At 30.7% G+C, this 26106-nt stretch overlaps 1 protein-coding gene across 1 annotated transcript in view; it reads right to left on the bottom strand.

Annotated features, from left to right (window-relative positions):
* LOC107162032 (adhesion G protein-coupled receptor E3-like) overlaps positions 1-20968 on the bottom strand; it is a 158440-nt gene extending 137472 nt beyond the window's left edge. The window contains exon 1 of the mRNA XM_089229182.1: positions 20561-20968. Within this exon, the coding sequence (XP_089085308.1) occupies positions 20561-20715 (155 nt within the window). The 5' untranslated portion in view covers positions 20716-20968. The remainder of the gene's footprint in view (positions 1-20560) is intronic.
* Positions 20969-26106: the final 5138 nt, after the last annotated feature.

The following is a 26106-nucleotide window of genomic DNA, read 5'->3' as shown; positions in this document are numbered from 1 at the left end:
CATCTAAATAATACGAATATTATTATTTATTTCTGTATTTGTTTTCCTGATTGTTTGGTTTTTATAACAATTAAATGTGATATTTGCATATCTATGGACGTTATGACATATATTACAATATATTATAATTCGACTAAAATTATTCATACAATAATTGAAAAGGTTTTTTTTTTTAAATAATTTATTACCAAAGTTTAGTTGTGTGTACACGTTTTTATTATTGAACGCAATAACCATACGAGTACATAATGAACTATGCACTATTAAGACAAAACAATGAGTTAATTTCAAAATATATTAATATACATAATATTTTCCTAGTAATTCTCAATTAACTTTCATATACATATTTTTTTATTTAATAACCGTTACCGTAAGCGCAGCAGTATAATATTAATATAACTACCTATCGTAGAATTATACTGTTGAATCAAATAATTGTAAAAAATAAGAAATGTTTTTGAGTTTGAAAAGAAATCCTAACAATGCGTAGAACGACATTTCTGCGTGTCAGTAGATTTCTCAGAAATATATTTTTTAAATTCCATGAAAAAAGTTTTCTTTGAAAGTTTCTTCACATAATTACGTCGTTTTTTTATATTATATAGGTAGCTAATAAAATTAAATCAGCTCTTAAGATGCATGCTTTCTGTGAAATTTTTTTTTTGTATTAATAATGAACGAAAATGGTTAAAAAGTAAAAGCTGCTTTGTTTACAGTTTGTTCTAACTTGTCGAGTGCGAATTTGCAATTTATTTCCTTCTATGATATTATAATAAACTCATAACAACAATATTAATCTTATTATGTCAGTTCCCTTACAACGGCGGTTTAAATGTCTCGACCGATGGGAAATCATAAATGTCTGTTATTTTTTATTTTTCACGAACAAACCATCAAATGCAAAATATCACATCAACTGTCGAGTATTATCTATTATTCGGTTTTACGTACGTACGCAATCCGTATAGTAGTCCAAGATAATTGCGTAAAGTTAGTACCTATAATCGCGGTGTACACACATAATATTATTATAAAATAATCAAGCTACAGTTTTAGCTGAAATGAAATTAGTTTTTAATTTAAATTTTATGTGAACACTAACATTGCCTACGTGTGTACTGTGTACATCACTGTTGCAGTAAAGGAAAAGATGAAAAAAAAAATCGTAATTGCTAAATCGCTGTGTACCTACCTAATGAATCTGCTACACGTGGAAGCCTTATGTGAATTCGTTTTCGTGTAAAAAAAAAAAAAAAAACCCCGTAAATTCGTTGCGATTACAAAGGTGAATCGTGTTTGTTCAGATGATGGCTGTGTAAATTTCAATCCGACGCAGCCTGCACGTCAATTATTTACGGGGAATATATCAATGGAATTTTCTTTTTGCTAGTCAACACGAGTTTGTCGCGGTTCAATAATTACAGTTGGGTATTTAACCACCGCGAATTTCAGCATTTCAAAAGGCCGCAGTTAAACGACATAATATCGTGCCCGTCGGGTTTAGTTGATTATCATTTTGTTCTATACATTTTACGGCACACTGGACGCAGTTCGCCAATTGCAAAAGTCTTGATTGCGACGCTATTTCAATTAAAAATTTTTTAAGAACATTTATTATATTATAATATAGCATAGGCCAAACGGGTGTTTTTCGATTAAAAAAAAAAAAAAAAAATTTGATAAATATAAACACTTGAAAAACATTGATTGAAACACTTATATTGTGGATGAGTGTGGCATTTTATGGAGCTGAATGAAGGCGGACCGAAGAATTATAGAGGCTTTTGAAACGTGGTGCTGTCTAAGGGTGATAAAAATTCCATGAACGGAACGATAGAGACTATAATGAAGAAGACGTGTATCAGATGAGGATAAGTGAAAAAATATCAAAAAACATCACGGAGCAAATAAATTAGTGGATATAGGGCATCAGAAAAGAAACAGTACTCGGATATTAGGGCTGTATTATAATTGAAGGGATGTCCGGAGGCAATCCACGCGAAGAGGAAGACCCGACACAAACATATATAAGACAAATATTATTTTGGGTACGGAAAAAGTGTCACACTATGAAGGAAATATGGATTTGGATAGAGAAAAACGGAGAAATATTTCATCGTTCGACCAATCTACGGAATGAGAAAAATAATAATAATGTTAGATTATCGTCGTATTAATCGACTAATGTAAACATATTTTACGACGCACATCTCGATACGGTTATTTCGGCATTTCGCACTAAGCTGGTCTAGGAACATATAATTTTATATGGATTTATGAGGAACAAAACCTCACGGATTGTATCGATTTCTTATCTACCTTATGCGATTTCACCGTCGCCCACGTTAATCATTCGATATCGAACTAATACTTATTTCTAAAGGATATACGCGATGGGCAACAGTTGACTGATTTAATGTGCGTTTTTCAAATAAAATAATATGGTACTGTCTTGGGCACTGCGCGCTTAACTGTAGTCGTGGTACATTAAACAGCCGAAATAAACATTTTATTTATTTTTACGACTTCGCCTCTTATTCGCATCGACGACGCAGACAAAGTTTCCGATGGTAACGCAACCTATATAAATGTGTAACTGCAATTTATCACACGATCGACAATAATCTCTGGCGTTTCATTTTAGTGAACGCGTTACAATAATAATAATATGTTTTATACAAATAAATATACCATTCTTCATCCTGTATATTATATACACCTGCAGAGTGCGGTTGAGCAACGAAACTTTGTTTCTTCTTTTTCTCGGACGATCTGACAAAAGTTCACACTTTCGATTAGCAGTTACATTTTAGTTATAAATTGAGTTTTTCGTGAACATTTCGGTGGCAGCAGGTGATTAATAATCGTCGTGTCACATCATATTTTAGATACGATTTTTCCAGTCAAAATATTATTTTATCGTAGACGAATACCTACAGCTTTGAGGCGCGCGACTACATGTTTATTTGGTCGCTCGCAACAGCGGTTCAAAATCGTTGTGGATAAGTTATCATCATACAAATCCCTCGAACACGTGTGATTTAATAACCAAGCGAAAGTCTTACGGTTTACGAATTGCTGAACGTTCATAATATTTACTTTAATTCTGTTTTTGCATGTGTTCAGCGAAATCCGGTTAAGCTGAGTTGTTCCTGACACCTGCTTGAACACAACTCATTTTTCAAAGAAACTTTACACAACACAATACATCTCACAAACTACCTACGTTCCGCCAAAACAAACGTTTTAAGAAGAACGCACATAGCATAATATATAGCTACAATAATAAATGTCGTATTGTCTCTATAGATCCGTTCGAACACAATTTAGGCTGCCATTTAATTTTAATACATTTTCAGCGGCGTTCAGTTAATTAATTTTAGTAAAATATTTTTGATCGATAATAATACAATCATTATAACATGGGGACATCTGCACCTGCGTATCGAGTCAGAGCGAACGATTATTTTCAAATGGTAATTATAAGACTGCCGATCAGTGAAATGTACATAATTTATTATAATTATGTTTATTTTATTTCATAATTATTATTACATTACTCATCAAAAAGAACCGTTTCAATTGACGGCGGCGGTCGCATCAAGAAACGTTTTCTTCAGAAGTCCTGATTTCTCCTTTATTTCTTTATTGCGTTCATTCTTTTATTAATTTTATATCTACACGGTAAATTAACCTTGCTTGGGATTTATCGCTGCAGATATTTTCCATAGAAATGCTTTTTTTTTTTTTCTTCACGAATTCTCGTCTAATGGACTGAAAAATTATTGGTAAATATATGTTATTATGGCCTTTCGTTTATCTATATTATTCGTTTAGACATTTTTTCGGTTTCGTGACTTGCCCTATACCTGCAACTCGCCGACACACACATATATATTATACGCTGCCAAAAGTGTTAGTAACTCACCCTGCAATTGCCGCACGAACTTCGCGCCATTTGAACACACGCACAGACCGACAACAATCTATTTAATTTGAAAACACCACTCACAAGAATAACGGTTATTACTCCAAGAGACCGTTTTTAGTGTGCTCTGAAAAAGGTAGTTAACCGTCAAATTTGTTATTAATTCTCGTTCGGTATACGTACCTTACGCGAACAATTACATAAATACAACACTGAACACACTGCAGGTAAGGTTGTTTATAAAACAAAGCGTGTTGTGCTCGTATAATAAATATTTGATAAGAAAAAAAAAATCTTAAATTGTTTGGTCGATTTTGATAATTATTAGAGTTGATTTATAGCACGCGCATTCGACGAATACCGACAACAGTTATACCTCAGAGATATTTAAAATTCGTCACTATATTTTGACGCCATTATACTGTCAAAGTGTCAAACATTCGTGTTTCTACTATAATTACATTAACGAGATATATCGGAATGAAAATATTACTCCACCATGATATATATGACACGAATCAGGTGAATTGCACGAACCATTTTTGTGTTCGATTTGTACATTTTGTAATGATATTCCAAAGTGACGTGTTCAATATTGTATTTTTATTTCAATACATCAAATGAAATTGTATATCATCTCAACAAAGTATTTTTTTTTTTTTTTTTTTGATCTTAGCAGAAACTGTGGCCATTAGGTTTCAGTCGGTTTTTTTGTTATTTGTGTCGAAAGTACGGTCGGTACGCAACCGTAATAAATTATTAGGCAATTCGTAAAATACATTTTTTTTAATCGGATAATCGACCAGATATATCCCGTAGAATTATTAAAATATTGAAATAATAACATAACTAAAGCAGTTTGATGGGCATTAACTGAATTTATCGCAACGAGTCAAGTTCACTCGACTTAATCTAAATTATCCTAAGACAATATTTATTACACGAAAAACACGATAATGACGAACGTAGACGATTATGTCGTAGTCAGCTGATCATAGGCGCGTGCAGAATTTTTGTGCAGTGTATACACCGGTACCTATTTATAAGTATAGCTTAATTTAAAAAAAAAACCTCTCCAAAAACTGATACTATAAAATATATTTCGTATTATAATTGACAAAAATCTAAATTCCAAAAATAAACGAACAATTTGACATGCATTTACTTATTTTTTGGTTTTAGACATTTCAATTTGAAATGTTCGTATTGTGATTCCATTCCAATAAAACAACAGTATGCAAACCTATAAAAATATGAACAAAAATCTAGAATTAAGTTCTCTCGTTTATGTTTCTTACTGTAAATATTTAATTTAAGCTATTCATATTTTGTAAGCCCAATGGCCTATGCTGCCGAGGGCTCTTTCCTAATAAAAAAAAAAAAAAAAAAAATATGAACATTTTATAATACACAATGATAATAATATAATTAACCGAAATTTTTTTATTTTTCATATAGCAGGTAGTATGAAAATCAGCAATAGATCAGTGGCCACAATTCTTCCGAAAATTGCGGATTTCGACTTCAACTATAATATTATTAAGACGAGTGAACAACCAATTTTATTTCCTATCTGTGGTGAATATGAAATCGATTACATTATGAAATCTATAATCGATATTTTACTTTGTCTAAACTCCCAATCGAGGTATTGAAATACTAATCATAAACTACGACACTATGATTTATCTTAGATTATGATTTTATCGAAAAAACATTTCACAGCTATAAAAACTTTGATATTATTACGATAGGTAACTCATCTGCAATATCTGACGTATCCTTTGCTTGCGCATAACTAAAACAAACACGGTAAACCGATGAAATAATTGTTATATTATTTCATCGCTGTTGTGTGCAATTCCAGGCACCCCACGACGACGCATTAGATTGAAGCTTTCGGTAGACTTATTTTCATCTCGTCACGTATGTCATAATGACATTATAAAGTCCCCGAACGAATATTATGTACCGCGTATACCTCGGTATAATACCTACTGCGGGGCGGGGAGCCATTCGGTCGCGGAAATCTTTTATTGGCGAATTTCGTAAGTACACTTTTACAGCGACGCGTGCCACCTGCGCACGCCCATCATATTGGCCGTGCATTACACGACTATATATATGGTTCGTCCAATTATTCTATTACGTAATATTATTATATCCGATGGTGTGTGGGCGTTTGTGTTCCGGCGATTCACGTATATATATATAAATAGATAGGTAGGTATAGTCGCTATATAGTGTTGTATCATGTTATATATAGGTATTCGTTTTGCAATTTCATTCCAGTCACTATATATTAATATATGTATAGATATAGGTAATCTGCAACACGACAGCTGCCACGTGTATTAATCATGATGATATCATTGTATATATATATATATATATTGAATGGTGATTCATGGTAAATGTTGAATGTATATTCAAGATGTATTCAGAGCGATTCACAAAGCACGCTCGGCCCCATTTTTTTCGTTCGATAATGAATTTTTTTGAATCCTCGTTTTTTTCTAAATTTTCTAAATAGGTACATCCAAAGACCGTATAATCGAATTCTTGAGAAATACTATTCAAGGGGTGTCTTGCGGTGATACCTGTGTGTGTGTGTTTTTCAAACGATATCCAATTTTTACTGTAAATCATTTAAATCATATTTTTATTTTTTTGAAAATTTTGATGTATCCGATTTAAAATTCAAACGATAGTTTTTCAGCAACTAATTTATGTTTATAATACCGAAGACAACAGTCCTTAGAAACGTCTTTGCAGAAATATAAAATACATGTATATAAATAAAATTATACATTATATATTCGTCGTGCAGACTTCGTGTACGAGACACGTATTTTATTTTTATTTTTGTTTACTCGTTCGTCAGACCATAATATTAAGACCGTAAGTGGATATCAGAATATATAATATATTACACCGAACGACACTGATTTGAGTGATCTATTGTATATTTATGTATATAACACTGTCACCGGTAAGTAACCTTTATGTGTATATATATAGTCATCGTGTTTAGGTGTTTTATGACGAGCATATATTATTATAATGTAGTTCCAATATGATATATAACACGACGTCGTAGTGAATTCACGCTCGAGTGCATGAAAAGAAGTTTAAAAAAAAAAAAAAATGTGCATATATATATTATATATACATTATATAGGTACGTCAAATATACGCGAAACCTCAAGTAAAACGTGTTCTATACATTATAATAATACGTATACATACCTACATAATATACGTATAGTGTGTCATAATTGTATGCGTTTTCATAATTATTGCTGTGATATTTTTCTCGCCTTCTCGGTTTCCATATTTTATTTATTTGAAATTCAAGTCGTTTAAAATAAATGCTTTGCACAGGTATACCTAGTCTGTACACGTCACGGGCATTTGGTAAAATATATTCTATACAGCCGCTACCATACTTATTATTACCATTTTATCAACTTTTCAAGAGAAATAAGAAACAAAAAACTGTTTGGCTTTTTTGTAATTTTTTTTTTTTTTTATTATTTTAAGATCCTTATTATCATATTGTTTCGAATAAACGGCATGAATAAAGTGATAAAAGTAAAAATTTTTGTCAATTTTTCCGTAAACAATTAAAACCAAGTTGCATATAAGTCGTGATATTTATATTTGATTCTGTGTAGTTTCACAAATATTTTACAATATTTAAATTTAATATAAAATATGCAAAATTATTTTATGCAGTATATTATATCAGATCAAATAAATAAAAAATAAACATAGTCTTAAAAAAATAAAAATAAATAACAAACAAACAAAAACGGTTATTGCTCCTTCCTTATGAAAAATTTATTCAAGTCGTTTTTGAAAAAATACTCTATCGTATTGTAATACGAAATAGCATGCAAAGTATGGGTGTACCTACCTTTTAACGTATGAATATTTTAATACAATTTTACACAAAACTGAAATGATAACCAAGTGATTTTTTTCATGCAATATTACGTTTTTACATAGGAAATTAGATTGTTAGTCATAAACCGTTTTGCTTAAACATACGACTATAAGTCCTTTTAACAAATGTCGAATATTATAATAAATTATGTTTCAACTTATATTACCACCTCGTAGAATCTAAAATACTAAAATAATAATAATTATTATTTTTTAATTAGTATGATATTAAATTAATAACAGTACTAATATTGTCGAATCGAGTCATTTTGTAATTGATTTTTTGATTTCATCGATTTGCTTTGTATAATCTTAGTATACGATTCTGGAATTTTAATGAATTATTGTATCAATCACAAACAACTAATAAACACCTCCAAAGAATACAGCGAGGTTTCGTACTTATAATTATACTGGGTGGATCGTCAAGATAGAGATATTATCATTATTTCAAGTAAAACGTATAAATTTATGTTGTATTATGATATCAGAGGCGCTGTGAGACGAAATAAAATCGACACGATTAATGTAAAAATATCATAATTTGAGCACGAACATATCTTATCAAAATCTAAAAAATACATCAGAAAAGGAGACCGTTATCGAAGGAGAAAAAGCAGTCTTGCACGTTGCAGTCAATGGCACTTTTGAGTTTAAGATTTTGTCCCGCGCTGAATTATTCTAGACAAGACCGTTTTTGGCTACAAGTAACAGAGCACAATATTACTCGAGACATTTTGTATCATTAAAAGTGACCTTCACTCGTGCTTATAGTGTTGGAAACCCTGCAGGATTCTCCAATAACCGTACAGCTAAAACAAACGGGCTCAGTGTTTATGTGTGCGTGAAAGAGATTTTGCACAGAACAGTTCAAACGACTAGACTATAATGAGATTTATTATTAATATAATATACAGGACGGTACCTATATTATAATGTGGAGTCTCAGCCACAAGTCTTGTCTGTGACTGCAGTCTAGTATTTATTATATTACCAGTCCGCAGATGTTCATTCGGCCTGTGATGTAACATATTATTTTATGTTATCGTTTGTAATAAGTCTAAGTAATAAGATCGCAGCGGAAACGAAACCGGTAATAATTGCGGAACACAACGGTAATTCGCGTTTGACTTCAGACGAATCATTCGAGACTTGTCGGCACCTGAGGTCGATTATACGCGTATGTGATAATAATATATCATCGTGTACGATCGATACGTTTTTGATTTTCGTATTGTTATGTTTTTAAAACGAATGTTAGTAATATCATCAAATGTACAATGCACTCAATACTCATAGACGGTCAATACTTATTACACCGATGACCTATATATGTATAATATCATATAGCTCAACTATTTTTTTTTTAAATTTAGATAAACAATGATTGCGCATTGAAAATTTCGTAGAACAAAGAAAACCGACGATTTTACGTTTTTTCACTGTGTAGGTATACCTAAACTTATACCAGCCATGTGGAAGACCGTATAAAAAGCTCACGGTACTCACCCGTTACATAATTTATGACAGTCTATATGTATATCTTCAACTATTATAATCTCCTTGAAAATATCACACAATTTATTTAGAGCGGCTTAACAATATGTACATATATATTTATATACTACAAGACCTGGCAACGCGAAGGTTCGAAATAATAATCGTTTCACGAAAATAATCAGTTACTTGTTTTTCGAAGTTCCTACAACACACATCAAGAGTATAAAATATTATCATGATCGGATTTCATATTTTCACGGAGCCGAGTAACAGTCTTATTTTGCGATATTATGTTGAATTATTGTCAGGCGTGAAATAATTGAGAGAACGCAGCCAACTCTTAGTCATATTAGAATTATCGCAGAAAAAAAAATGTTTGCGCAAGCAGATTAGTTTCAAACAGACGAGCGTGTTGCGCTAATTGCATCGCGATCGTCTATTGCAATACCTAACCTAACTTTTTATAAAAAGTTTTACTAAAAAAAAGGGAGAAAAATGAACTCGTAAAAAAAAAATGAATATAAAACGTCCATAACTTTATATTTCACGACGACGATGATAATACTAATAATAAATTATAAATTTTAATAGAAGCATTAATTGAAATGCGTAAATGTGATGAATTTAATCATACAATATTTGGCACCTTTATACTTAGTGTTTGACGTCTAGAATATATTTCACAAAGACGTGAAACATTGCGATTTTTTTTTAATACAAAAATTAGTGATGACGGTTGTTTATCAAATTTTAATTATAATATATAGTTAATGAGTTCTTTAATAATTGATATTAATGCAATGAGTTCCGCTGTGGTTGACATATTATAAAATATTATACTATATAATATGTGCCTTGTCATCGAATATTTATGGAAAAACTTGATTTTTTCCCAGTGAATGGCTTATCGTCAACGACGGTGCGATTACGACACTATTTATGACAATTAAACGTTAAAAAAAAAAACTTACCTAGTGGCTTGGTGGCCGCGGTCGTACGCTCAATCTGCGGAAACGCACTGACTGTACGTACCGGCCGCAGTTGCTAGCTCCCGGATGGGTGACCACCCGGGATTTTTAGTGATATATCCTTGCCACACATACACAAACATGTGTTACAACCCTAACCACTTAAAAAAAAATACCTACAAACTCAATACACAAAAATAACTCTTACCTCTTACCACCACACACCCAATGGCCTATGTACCTACCTATAGCTACCTATAGCCTTAGTCGCCGGGCTTTAGATCAATAAAGAAAAACAAATTTACTTAAAAGAAAAGAAAAATATTTCTCGCATAAAATCAAACATTTCACAATTTGAAATTTCGTGAAATTTTCATTCTCTACCTAGTCTAAAGGTTTCGCGTGTAGTTAAATTTATGGATAATGTAAAATTAAAATTCATGTATAATATGCAATCACGTGTTTTCTAACGTGTTTTCGTGAATTTAAATACACTCTAGTCCGTAAGGTATAACTTTTTTTAAAATTGTTTATTACTACGATTAAAATTTTATTTTCAATACATTTAGAGCCGTCCAATGGTTTCCTAGTTTCACGTTAAAATTCGATAGCCTTCCAGTACCTACCCATCACACTAGACTTAGAGAGTTCGTTAAAAACTGTTGTAGATAGCCAGGGCGTAGTCGGGATTTCTTAAAGGGGGAGGGAGCTAAAAAATTAAATTATAATAATATTATCATTCAAAGGAGGGTGTTTTTAATTTTTCTAACATTTTTTTTTATTTATTTCGTCCACTCCAATCGGTTGTCTTCTCATCGGAGATTCGTTAGTGAAATCTGGTGAAATGTATTTTTCGATATCTCCCAAATCTTAATCGTCTTCGTTTAAATTATCTTGAGGCTCAAGACTTGAGCTAAGCTATTTAATCTTTCTTCAGTCATGGTTGCCCTTAAATGAGTTTTAAGACTAAATACGTTACAGGCAATGCGTAGCAAACAATATTGTAGAATTTGCCAAAATTAACTAATTTGCGTATTATTAGTTTTTTAAACATAATAGTATGACATGACCAATGTAGATGAGCATGACCTCTGTGACTCTTAGCTACGCCTCTGCAATGCTAGCTTACATTAACTTTTCACCATGTTCGTCTTGCTGTTTTCTGGACTTTTGGAATTACTTTCTCAAAATAGGTATTCCAAGGAAATTATAAAAATGACCGGTTCACACTGAATTCTTTGACCATTGTTCAAACAACCATTGTTCAACCAAGAGACGCTGCATGAAACTTTTTTTGAATTTTTTTCTTCTGTCCCAACATCGTGTCAACGGATTAAATAGAACTTTCGGAATACAAACTCTCTCCGTCACACACACACACAAACAATGTAATTCAGATCGCATCCTCAGTCCGTTATAAATCTGAAAACCACCATTATACATACGTCATTCCGCGCATAAATGGTAAAACAAAAATTTCCAGCACAAAGGCGATATTGTTTGTAAATATTATTTCCGACTCGGAACAAACAAAAAATTATTCGTTAATAATATTTCAACTGTTGTGCAGCGAATTTCAGTTTTAATTTATATTTCCGTAGATGGAATGTAGATACTTTGGACTTTGCGTGGTGCCCATAATAAAATTGTAATTATTATTTAAACGCAATTACTTTAAATAAAAAAACAAAATTGTGAAATCGGGTCATAAATGAAATATAACCACTGCGTATAAGGTTATTTAAATGCTGAAATGTTATATGTTTATTTTAATTGGCTTTTGTATATTGTTATATTATTGTCAAAGTTTACAACGGAGCAAATTCACAAAACTTTGTGAATAGTGTGGCCTGCGATGTATGATAGTAATATTGCAGTATGTTGTTTTGAATAAGACTGCTTCTAATAAACAGTATGTTTGTAAGAAAATTATATTTTATGTATCGCTATAAATTATAATTATTTTAAATAAATTATTATGATCATAATATTTGTAATTCCGTACTACAATTATTGTATTAATGATTATTAATGCTGACAAACTCCAAAAATAATAGCATTTTTAAGTACTATCATTAAAAAAATTGTAACCTTAAAACTTAACACCATGTAAAAATTAATTTTTAGACTTATAGCCAAAGTTGTTGAAGCCATATTTCTTTCAAAAAAAAAAAAATTTATATTATATACGATGATATGCATATTATGTAGGTACATGCCAAATCAAAAATAACAGTGACTAGAAAAGTACATTTATTGTCGGCCAAAATTCGAGTTTTTACATGGTACTCAAAATATCTCTACGAGTACAAAGGTGCCAAATTAAGGCCACGCCGAGCGGTTTTAGAAAGTTTTTTTGAAAATAAAACCCTGTACAAAATAGTTTATGAATAATAAAAACATGCTATGTTGTGGTAACACTTATGTATAGTTTTAAGATTCTCGCAGAGCATAAAAAAGTCAATAAAAGCGGGAAACACTAAAATAATTGTTTAGCTCAAAATGTAAAGGTTGAAAATGTTAATAAGTTGGGTTTTCTTGCATTTTTTTCAAACAATTTTCAGTAATAAAAATACAATTTACTCGTTTAACAGTCAGCATAATATTATATAATTCTTTAATAGGTACTATTTAAATACTGAACAATTTAATAAACTATATTATATAACCCTGTCATTTCCGTAATGCCAAAACTGGCTGACTGTTCTTGTTTACGATAAATAATAATAAATGGTGGGCATCATTAAATCCCAATTAAAAATAATAAATGAAGCACTTGAGATGGTCGTATTAATATCCATTAAAATACAACTTTTTACGAAAATGAAAAATTTATCTTGACAGTATATAACAGTCATTTTCAAATGTCTTCAAAGTTCAACTGGAACCAAACAATAGAAGTTATAAACGTTGAGATAATATTATGTCATATATTGTTTATAAATGATTTGTTGTTTTCCATATTACGTAAGCATTAAGTGTCTGACTAGCGACTAAATATTTTTTTATTAGCACTTAGCTATATTAAAACATAATATAATAGCTTAGACACTACGAAATGTCCATTATTTCTGTGCCTACTAAGGTATTTTAAATATAGTTTGGAATTTGTTTGTTGTTTTTTATATATATATATATACAGGGTGATTGATTTATAAAAGACAACTCATTATTAAAAAAGTATTTTCTTTTTTCAAAATATTTTTTTACATAGTTTCAAGTTGTTAAAAAACCAACGTTTTTATAAAAAAATTTAAATATTTATTATTTAATATTTATTTATATTTATTTTTTTTTTTTTTTTTATCATTTTTTAAGTTTTTAACTTTTTTGAATGACAACATAGAGTTTTAATTTCCTATTCCAAAGCAGAATATTTTTCGAAGTATTTTGATTCATAAAAATTGAATTTAGGACGAGTAGTTTATGAGTTATAAGTATTTAAAGTTTCGATTGGCAGAGTGGAGTGATACGGAGTTACTCCGCAAAATGTTTGTCCACTTGTCCATTACTCCGCTTGTCTAAACTTAAGCTTTGTAATATGAAATTAAAACTCTATGTTTTCATTCAAAAAAGTAAAAAATTTAAAAAACGATAAGGATAAAAAATATAATTTTTTAATAAAAACGTTGGTTTTTAACAACTTGAAACTATGTAAAAAAATATTTTGAAAAAAGTAAATACTTTTTTTTAATAATGAGTGTTCTTTGATAAATCAATCACCCTGTAATATATATTGCATATTGTATATTTTTTATGTTACTCGGCTAATAATGACTTAATAGATTAACTGAGTAATAATTTTTCAAAGGCGTTTAGTTGCTAATTAAAACTTAATCACTTTACGTCTTGTACCATCCATTGTCAGGTAAAATTATAGAAAAAATAAAATATAAAAAATGTATAAACGATACAAAGTGTACGTGTACATAATGAACAGGCAATACCTATTCGAGTTAAATCAATATTTTTGAATAATTTTATACTTTTATAAAAGCATGAAGTAAAATTAATAATGATTATCAAAAAGGGTAGTCCGTTGCCAACTACGAAGTGTGTATTGAGTGTTAAAAATGATTCAATTCCTCGTGAATTTGTCCACTTAACTATGTACACCACTTGAAATGTTTTACAATTAATAATTGACGAATTGTCCAAAATGTGACTTTTTACATTATATTAAATATACATCTATCGTGTTTGGAATTAAATTAAAAGTCAATTTAATTTACGCAATTCACAAAGAATATGGACTTACATGGAATGGCGCTGAAGTATATATGAACGAAAAAAAATACATTTATGTAGGCAATTCAAAAGTAAAAAAAAAAATAATAATATAAACCTACCCCAAAAGAGTATATATTGAACATTCCAATAAAATTCATAATATTATACACAATTCGGTGTGCGGATAATTCGTTAAAGGGAAAATACTTTTTCTTTTTTTTTTTTGTGAACAGAAATAATCAATTTTTGGTATATGTGTTTTTTGAATATTTTACTATATAATATATACGTTTTATGACCGTAACATATAACATTATTAAACGTAAATTTGTAGCAAAACAAAAAATCGTCTTTCTTTGACTGATTGTATATGATGTGTTACATTTTTTTTCAACTATAAAATTTCTACAAAAACATTGTTTTTTATTTTTTGTTTTAGTTAATTAAATAATTGGGCAATAGAATAAATTCAAAATAATTTTTACCATGATAACATATTAAAATTATTATGGTCTATACATTCTGCTCTCTTTATATTATAATCCTGGCAGGACATCACATCACGTTCATTACTATGATTTTCATAGTCGTTAAAATATAATATTTAACAGTCCTTCCAATGAAATATGGCGGACGCGATGTTGGTCGGTTATATACTTTCATATTGGTCAGATAAGATTAATACGTTAATCGATCAACGCTGATGGACGTGAAATATTATAACAATATTATGAATTCTATGAATAAATTTTCTAGTGAAGTCATTGGAACCCTCACCAGCGATCAATCAATAGTACATATTGCGTATACATTTCGGTTGTTCTAAATCAAAAAATGTGTTCTTCTGCGACGTTAATTATTACGTATGCACAAAACGTTTGATTACACATTTGATTTGAAATGTCGGCACACAGATTTCGAACGTACGGTTTGACGTGAATATTTTAATTTGTTCAGTAAACACTGCGCATTCCCCGATAAAAATGTTTAATTTGCGTATAGTTTGATTAATCGATAAGTGATGATATATAATATGTTTTGTTAAATTATTATTCGAACCACATCCCTCGACCATCGTCATAGCAGCTCTAATGTTACGCGATTTTCTGATTATATTATATCGAATGACTATATTATATCGTCAACGATGACAAAATAATGACGAAAAACTATGTGTTAATAGTGATGATATATGTTTTGTTAAAATCCCTCTGCCGTCGTAGCTCTAATATTGGATACCGTGATTTTCTAATAACCGAATGGCTCGTCAGCGATGGCGAAATGACTATAAAAAAAAAATTGCTGATGCAAGTACGGCGTATACAACGATTATTCAGCATAATAGGTACTCGTGTAATGGATGCCTCTGCCGGGGGTGCAATTTCGATGAAAAAAACTTTGATGGTTGATGATGAAGGTCTTCCGTGTTGCTGCAGTTCGTACAATCTTATATATGGACACGGATGATACCCGCGTAATGGCTATTAAAATGTAAATCGACATGAAACAAATCGAGGGTGATGCTAAACACACTCAAGCCACGCCCCCCAATTTTCGCCCATGTGCTTCTGATTGACGAAAAACGTAAATTAGAACGTTTTTATGTGATACAAATTAGATTATGTAATATACCACCGAAATGTTGCACTGCTCGGACAGGTGAAGAAATGAAACGGATCATTTCAATATTTCGTTGTGTTTTTTTTGTCATATCGCCGTGTCAAATATTGTTCCCTATAATAAGTATTATTTTTGGATAACGCAACAATTTAAAAATGTTAACGAAAAACTTCACAAAGCTGACGGAGCACTACTTCACTATAAATTCGGCAGAAGATCCGTCAACCTAAGCTAACCTAACCACGGCTACCACAGGATATACTACTATTTCACCCAAAGAAGACACCTCAGATTCAGGCACACGGATCTGGACATACATAAATATAATTAACCAAAAATTAGTAAAAATTGTAAATACTATTATGTAAACACATAATAAAAATTGTAAATTTATGACATTGTAAAAATACTCGGTGTATTGACACAATAAAATTAATAAATAAAAAAAAGTTCCTATATTTTATATCTATTCGCCTATTTTGAGTTTTTCGGGACAATTTATTACTGCGCAAGACAAGCAGGAAATTCATTTCATTGTTATATTGTTGTTTTTCTTCGAGTATTATTTATTAACATTTATGTCGACCATCCGACCGGACCTTATACGCTATCTCATATTATATTTACATCGCATACGTATATATGATATTATACCTATGAGGAAGGTCAGACATTACGGAAGGTAAGACAGTCCCTGCGACCCTGCTCTACTTCAGTACACTTTCAACAATCGTTCGGTGCATGACTATAATATTATTACTATTCCTCGTTTCTACCGTAACTCGTGAGAGGTCGTCAAATTCATTTCGGAGTAAAATAAATCCAACGCTTATCGCAGATATGATTTCATAAATCGAAACGCCGAGAATATAAAAAAAAAAAATGTTTTGAATTTATATAATATATTATAAATTCTCTAGTAGAAATTATATACATTTTTTTTTCTTTAAATTAATTGCTAGTACTTATACTTAGTATTATATTATGGTTTGAGGTTGTTTCGGAGAATATTAATTTAATTCGTTTTAAAGTTAAATACACAGCAGAGGAGATGAACCTATATATCATAATATAGGCACAGGTACACATAGTGATTCCATTGAATATTCGTCACCGCAAAACGATTTCACTTTGCAGAAATGTTATTTCTGAATGTATTTACAAGAAGTATAAAATATAGAATATATATATATATATATATATATGTATAATAATAATATATATATTTATTAGGTAGGTACTGAGTCAAATTTTTTTTTTGCAACAATATTGCTATAGGCAATTACCGAACAACTGTTGAAAAACTTGCAGAATGGCAACTATTGATATTTTTTTGATATTTTACTTTAAGGTCTTGCTGTGTTTGGTGGTTTCATTTGAATTTATATTGAATTATATAACCATTATTATTGTGGTTACATTTTTTGTCATACGTGTGTGATTTATTGTTATACCATGCGAATCCGATCAATGTTGCTAATAACTCGTTTATTTTTTTTTTTTTGTAACTTTTTAGGTTTTTAGGTGTTTATTATCATTTGAGGACTGAGGTTGAAATATTTTCACAAAGCTTATTACTAACCATTATAACTTTGTTCGAAGTCTCTGAAAACGTTTGTAACAGTTTGTTTCGTTTTGAACACTCGAAATAATGAAATATAAATCTAATGGCATATAATACCATAAACACTATATATATATATATACGAGACATGGAGAGTTCAGCTCTGAATCGTTAATCGAACGCTTCATCATTGCTTTCGAACTTGTATATGTGTGATAAACATTCTCTGTATACATCACGGAATCATTGTTCGTTATTTTTTTTCTCAACGCGAACATTCGCGATAGTGATCAATCTCACTGTCCTGTCCTCCATACATTTCATCATTAACTTTCACGACGAGAGTCGGCTGGCTCCCGTTTGCAACTCGTTCGGATCATTTTACTTTGATGTTGTACACGCTGCTGCTTATTTGTTTTAAGTACGACTTGCTCGAATCGCCACGCGTATATATTATGACAATAGTATAGTATAATAATATATTGTGTATATAATAATATTATAGTGATGATATTGTTCACTGTCCATAATGCATAATGCAGCTAGCTCACGTCTTGTAATATTATTCGAAACTACATTATATATTAATGCGATCTTAACTGGATAGGAAACTAAGCGATATTTAATGAACCGAATGTGTGCGCGCAGTGGATGAGTAACATCGACTGGGTCGTGTGTACCAACCGCAACAATTTAATAATATTTTAGAGACGCGAAGTTCGGCCGAAGTCGATTATCAAAATTGTCTGCCCTCAAATCGTAGCACATCGTAAATAATAATAATAATAATAATAATAATAATAATAATAATAATCGTAATGCTCGCACACGTGGACGTCACGAACAGAACAAGCTTAATAATGTGAGACGTGTCTTATGACGACAATCTAACGACGTCTGGAGTTGTAATAAACGGAGCGCCTGGCAGTCGTTAAGACGCCGTCACGAATCCACGAGGTGCACACACGCATTATTATACAGACCACCCGATTGGGGACGAGACAAAAAAAAAAAATAACTACATATATTATATATTTTTAACATGATTCGTACACACAACTGTTAGGAGATATTATAATAACAGTTTTGTCATATACGCCGTTCAGAGACGTACACAGATAAATAACGAACAACCAAAAATAAGGTAGCACATTATTTACACGCGGCGTCCAGTGGTGATCGAGTCACACGATCGCCAGCACTGACCCTCTTTCTGTCTTCACATATCCCTTAAATATCAATTTTACGGCCGACGCACCATTATCGGTAATATCGATACAAAGTTTGACCTAGTTACATTATTGTTATTGTTAAAATTTCCCGTTTCATGTTATGAAAACACGTATTTGGTACGCATCGAATATTCCGAGTGAGCATGGTAATATTTTGAGTGAGACCGAGAGTCGTAGCAGTCTGCGCGCGAATAGGAAAGTTACGTATACATTTTAATGACGAATCAAACTCCGACGCTGTTGCCTGCAGAGCCAAACAAGTATCAATGAAAAGTGTGTTGACATGAATCGGTCGAGTCGAGAACGTTTGTTTAGCTATCGTAAAGTTGTGAGTATTACAAGTAAACAATATATATATATATATATAACCCAACTTAACCTATATATTATATATATCATGTATTTAACTCGTTTGAAGTTAATACCACCACAATAATTGAGACTAAAATCGGTTTATAAATCGCAAGTACGTTTTAAAAACAAAAAAAAAAATTATCGTGGTTGAGCAAAGTTTATCTAATATTAATAATTATTAATTATTTTGTTCAACATTTGTCGTATTTGATGCACACGATTGCAGTTTTAACAATGATAACTCTGTCCATATTGTTAGGTATATAATATAATAATGTTATAATCAGACTGTTATTCGTTCGTGTCTATTAAATTATTAAATCTAAAAATATCGTTCGTTGCAGGTTCGTCGTAATCATTCAAAATCATCGTACCCATGTTTTAACGATAGTAATTAGTCACGCCTAATCTGCACTGTCGAGTTAACCCTTTCAGTCCCACTGGCCTTCCTCGAGGCCATTAAGAAGATAAATTGATTAAAAAAAAAAATGTTTACTCTTTAGACTATTCTGTGCATCGAAAACTACCTATATGCATATACAAAACAATGATAGATTTATATCAACCGGCACGCCCACGCCACGACGACTATATGATATATTGCATTATTATTATTTATTAATTATTATTACACTATTGTACTGTCGTAGTGGTAATGCATTTAAGTTGAGTATCGTTGAAGATGCGTCAAGAGGAGGGGTGTCGGATGAGCAGGGTAGTTGTTATGGCTATTGTGAGCGACAGAGGCGTATTTAGGCACAGGCCCTATAGGCCCGGGCCTAGAGCGGCAACATTGGAGAGCGGCAAATTTCAACAATTTTTTTTTTACAAAATCAGAAAAATTATTTTTCATTTGATGAAATCAAACTCAACTAATTTTTGTTCGCTCAAAATTAATCATATATCTACATACATCTCAATGTATCTTTTTAATATAATATTATAATATAATAAATTGTATATTTAAATACGTTTTAGAAATAATTGTAGGAACGATGAAGGGGGAGGAAGGCGGCGAATTGGAAAGTGCCTAGAGGCGGAAAAACCTTAAATACGCCACTGGTGAGCGAGTGGGTGCAGGGCGAGGTAAGGCGTTGGATCATTGACGCACTGTGCGTATATTATGCTGTACACATATCGATAATTAGTGTGTGCTCAATATGATAGCATTTATTGATTACATTATTATTAAGACGTAGATCGTGACTCCTACCTGTACGTGATGAACGCGAATATTAGTCCGACCAATGACACGCTGCTACCGAGTACGACGATCAGAGAGAGCACGCTCTCCTGGCTCGCCACTGTCCATCCGTTTCCGGTCATATTGCCCATGACGGGCACCCTCCGAGGGTAAATGCTCTCCATTTCGGAAACCCGTCCAAAGTACGAGTGTAAGCTGAACCGTATATATGAATGTAGTATATTTTTAACTGCAAAAGGTGTTATTTTATTTCAAGCGTGTGTGTGGATAATTATTTTTTATGACGACAAAAAATCGTTATAGTCGGATAACTGTCGATGAGAAGAGATCGCGAGAGAATAATATCAATAATAATAATAATAAATTATTATATTCGGACGACACATCGTTCGATTAGCGACCGGTCGTCGTGGCCGCGTCGTGCGACTAGTCACCAGTCGAGTTTCAACGCCACCGCCGCCACCGGCGACGACGTTTCGGCGCGCTCTCTGTGCGCACTCAAATAGTATTATATTATTACGAATTTGGAGCTTAAATCAAAAAATAACACCGTTTACCGTTATATGGATATTAAACGTTTTGATCGATTTATCGTTTAACGTTATGAAAATATAGTGTTTAACGTTTAAACGTTATAGAAACTAAATATTCATAACGTTAAAACTTTATGAATAATTTAGTGTTAAATGTTATTCAAATTTAACTTATAAATGTTGTTAAAATAATTGTAGTATTCATTATTATATTTTAATTTTTTAGAAGCAAACACTAGTCTTAAAACTTTTGAAGAATAGGGGAAGGTTGTAGAATTCTAGTTATATGTTATAACTTGCTAATTACTTTTTTTGTTGCCAGTTAATTCAATTTATATTTTACGTACAATGAAATAAATATTAATATTCAATTGAAAAACATACACATATAATACTTACACACGATGACACAACACATCATAAATGCACAAGTGGTATATAATAAGTATTTGTGATTATAAATATTCAAATTTATGACATATAATAATAATATAATAATATAATATAATATAATAATATTACCAAAGAAAGAATTTTAATAAGAAGAAAAAACTTCTTTGATCTTAAGTGGATGAGCTAGAGCGCCAGTGGTCACGCGGTTAACTATGACTTGTATATAATATGTAGCTATCAGTATGATTGATAAAAAGTGCAAGACAAAAATTGTGTGGCTCTATTTTATCCGATTGTGTCATACAGTGTCCAACTAGGTCCCACTCCAGGACCGCACATGTCTCCTCTTTGAGAAAAGGAGTAGGTAATATCATTATTCATTATACAAATAGTGATGTATCGCATATTTGTATATGCATATAGATAAATAGATCCTATGATCTCCCTACTACCCATTTGAGATAATCATTAACAAAGAGGACATCTCAATGAACACAGGAAAAAAAATATCTCAAGCTCGTTTGATTTTGGTAGGTAGTTGAAACTTTAACTGCACTTATCAACTTAGAAATGCATACATTTTAATTTGTGATATAAATTTATATAATATAAGATATAACTAATATAGTCAGGTATTGGGTAAACAGCATTTGGTTACGAATGATTAATGAACAACGAGAAAATATAATTTAGAAAATTAGATTTTTCAACAAATTGTAATGACATTTTATGAACAATGGTTAATCAAAAACTAAAAGTAACTCATGCGATAATGAAATATGAATTGTGTGGTTCACGACTATTGAGTGGTTGGATATTATTAGTTTTTATTTTTGTTTATTCTTAGCGTAGGGATTTATATTTTTCTCGACATAACGACGTTTTCGATAGCTATTATTAATTATTATTAACAATAATATTGGTACCATATTATAATTATTATTACTTTTTATTAATACATTGCTAAAAATTTAATTATGTAAAATGGCTTATTATTATTTATAATAGAATGTTTTCTGAAGTATACAGCGTACTTCCTTCAGAATAACGAGAGATTGAAAAAAAAAAATGTCTATTTACAGGGACATAATTTATAAATATTTTCTACTTTTATAAGAAAGCCTAAACATAATTGATAATGCGTATTATTTATTTAAAATATTTATTATCTATCGCTATTTTAAACTTCCGTATAAATTTAATACATTTTGATTAATTTGTATAGTACCTATATAATGGCTAATATTAAAGTCACTATATTATTATAATCTTATCAAACAACAGTTTTACAAAAACAATTAAATTTTAATTATATTCTACAGATAATTTTCAATATTTTCGTAATTTCCTTTGTTGTCTTACATGTTTGTTATGAATTATGATTCAACTTTTTTATTACGTTATTCGATAGTAATTTTAATCGTTTATCGTTACTGTTCCGTTATCGAATAAAATCGTTTTTTGAATCATTTAACGTTATACTGGTAACGTTATAAAAATATTGAAGCCCTAGCATGATTAAATTGTTTTATATTATTGTTGAACGTCGTTACGCCTGTTATAGTATGTATAATACTGTCATGTTTTAATTAAGAGATCTATTATTTTTAGAATAAAACTAAACGGGGGAAAAAAATTACAACCTTTGCACAACGATATTATATGTTGAAATCATCAGAAAAACAAACAGCGCACTCTCTGTGGCCACCCATATCAAATTATATTATTATTTTGATGTTTTATATAATTGTACTTTTACCCCTACATATTACCATATCTATTTGTGATGTATATCATGTTAAACCCTACATTAGTCGCGTGGGATACACTGTGTGGTGGTGTCATAAAGGGTGGAATAGAGGGGGGGGGGGTTAATTACAAATTAAACCAAGTTTTTTACGGTTTACTCATATTATTATAAATAATACATTGATTGGGGGGAAAAGTGTTAATGGACACCCCCTCCCGCAGATCAAACATCTAAAACCCACCCCCGGCTACGACATTGGGAGTATACATGTATCAATCCGGAAGATGGTAGAATAATAAATAGTGTTGGGATACTACTGATGATAGTCACACAAAAAAAAAATCGTGTGACTAACGCAAGATTAATTAACAGTGTTCAGCTTTTTAGGATAAACCAAAACGGAAAAAAATGTACATCAAATTTAAGTACACATCAATGAAACCATCAGAAAAATAAATCGTTTGACACGTATTGCCCGTATTGGCTACTTGTTAGGCTGTTAATAATTATTAGATAAACATAAAATACGCACCTAGTCTAGCACAACAACTATATTATTTCTATCCATTACTTATTTTCGTGCTAGCTGTATATCGCCAACCATCATATTATTAGCCATAAAAAAAAAAAAAAAAAATATTACAATTCATAAGTTGTACAATCATAGATATTAAACAATGGATAGGCCATGGCTATTTCAATAAAATAGAGGGAAGTATGCCGGAATGAGGAAGAGAGAAAGACTGATTTCTATCATTACCTCTCATCCTAGCAGAGGTCTTATCATAAATTGTGTATAATAATTATATATATATTTGTGTTAAGACATCTATAACCTCAAAATATTTTCATATTCGTTCTCGTATGATAAGCATAAATGGCCTATCCATTCTTTAATATCTATGGGTACAATAGATCAAACTAAAATTATTATGTTACTAAGGTACCTAATGTATTGCACTAGAAAATTAAAATGTTTATACGAATTGGACTTGCCTACTATTCTATTTCCGTGCGCATATTTCCATTTCCGTCTGTCTGATTATACACGGATTATGTTTTTATATTATTTGCTACACTGTATTGGTTGGTGAGAGATAAGTACTCGACACTTTTATTTTTTTTATTTTTTGTAAAAATATAATGAGCAAAACGGTTATAATTACTTCAAATCTACTTCAACGGTATGAAGACGGTGCACTTTATCGTTATTTTCATTCTATAGTATATAGGTCACATTGAGATAAAAAAAGAATCGCAAGACATTAATGAATTATGCGGAAAGTGTTCGCTGTTATTTTTTAATTGTCCGTGGGACATCGAGAAACTTGAAAAAAAAATGATAAAAAAACCGTACCTATACACAAACATGCTGCAGTTGTCCGAATCTCAGCGAGCCGATGGGTCCGGAATATATTGTATTTTTCTATACATTATTCTGTACCCGGAATAGAATAAACACAGAAATATTATATTTGTCCTCTTTTGAATCGTATTGTATAATAATAATAATAATAATAATAACATATGATGGGTATCTATACGTTTCCGACGGAAGCGACGACGACGACGGTGTTTAAACGAAAATATGTGACTATCGATCGCGGATTTTGAAAACGACGTCCCTGCGAGGTATTGTCTTCTATTATTATAACAATAACAATATTATGGTATAATAATATAACCTGGTAGATATTAAAATAAGTATTCAATGGATAACTTTATTAGGTATAATATCAATAATAATAATAATATGCCAATAACTTTTAATACGTTCTGTGCACCAAATTTTTTTAATTTCCTCCCCCCCCCCTTTGGCCGCTTTCCTCTTGGCCCAAATCAACACTAGAGGGAAACTGGTGCATTTTACTCTAGGTAGTTTGAGGGGGGGATCGGTATATAAAAAAAAAGATACGTTTGGGACTTTGGAGGTGACTTGGTAAATGCTCTACAGTATTGTATGTACCTGACCTCTGCACGTGGACCACGGGTTAAGATAAAATAAAAAATCAAAAAAAAACTTAGGTACGATGATCGCAGATTTAAAATAATAAATAATAAAACTGTCAATAATAATATAATGTAAAAAATGAAAATATAATAACACGTGACACGAGTAGGCAGGTACATGATAAATATATATATATATGTGTGTGTGTGTGTGTGTATATGTATAGGTGTACAGGGTGTCCCACAGAGATCTGACATTCTGAAAAATGAAATAACTTTTGTTCTAATCAATATTTAAAAAAAAATTCTTTTAAATATTATCCATAGACACTTGCGCTACATTTTTAGAATACATTTTTTTTTTTTTTAATACTGAAAATAAAAAACATAAAAATTAATAAATTTTTTTTTTTGAAATATTCAATATAGCCAATTAGTAAATTTGATTTTCAGAAAAATGTATATGGTAAAAACACTTATTTAAGTCAAAAGGCTGATTTTTTGCAATTTTTTGAAATATCAATATTTTCGTTAGGTAAATTATAGTAATTTATAGTTTATACATCACATATTATTAAAATAAGTACAATAAAAAAAATAATTAGATTTTAACATGCACTTATTTAAAAATGTTCTTATAAAATATTTTTAAAAAACTTTATTATTATTTGAAATTACAAGGTTTCTATCATAAACTAGATCGTAATTTACTTAACGAAAATATTGATATTTAAAAAAATTGTAAAAAATCAGCCATTTGACTTAAATAAGTGTTTTTACCATATACATTTTTTTTTAATTTTTATCAATTTTTACGTTTTTTATTTTCAGTATTAAAAAATAAAAATAAAAAATAAAAAATGTATTCTAAAAATAAGACGCAAATGTCTATGAATTATATTTAAAAGAATTTTTTTTTAAATATTGAT

Source organism: Diuraphis noxia, unplaced genomic scaffold (assembly GCF_037042655.1).
Source record: "Diuraphis noxia isolate RWA-SAM2 unplaced genomic scaffold, SU_Dnox_SAM2 contig0005, whole genome shotgun sequence".
Taxonomy (NCBI): Eukaryota; Metazoa; Arthropoda; class Insecta; order Hemiptera; family Aphididae; genus Diuraphis; species Diuraphis noxia.
This window is presented reverse-complemented; position numbering and strand designations above follow the sequence as displayed.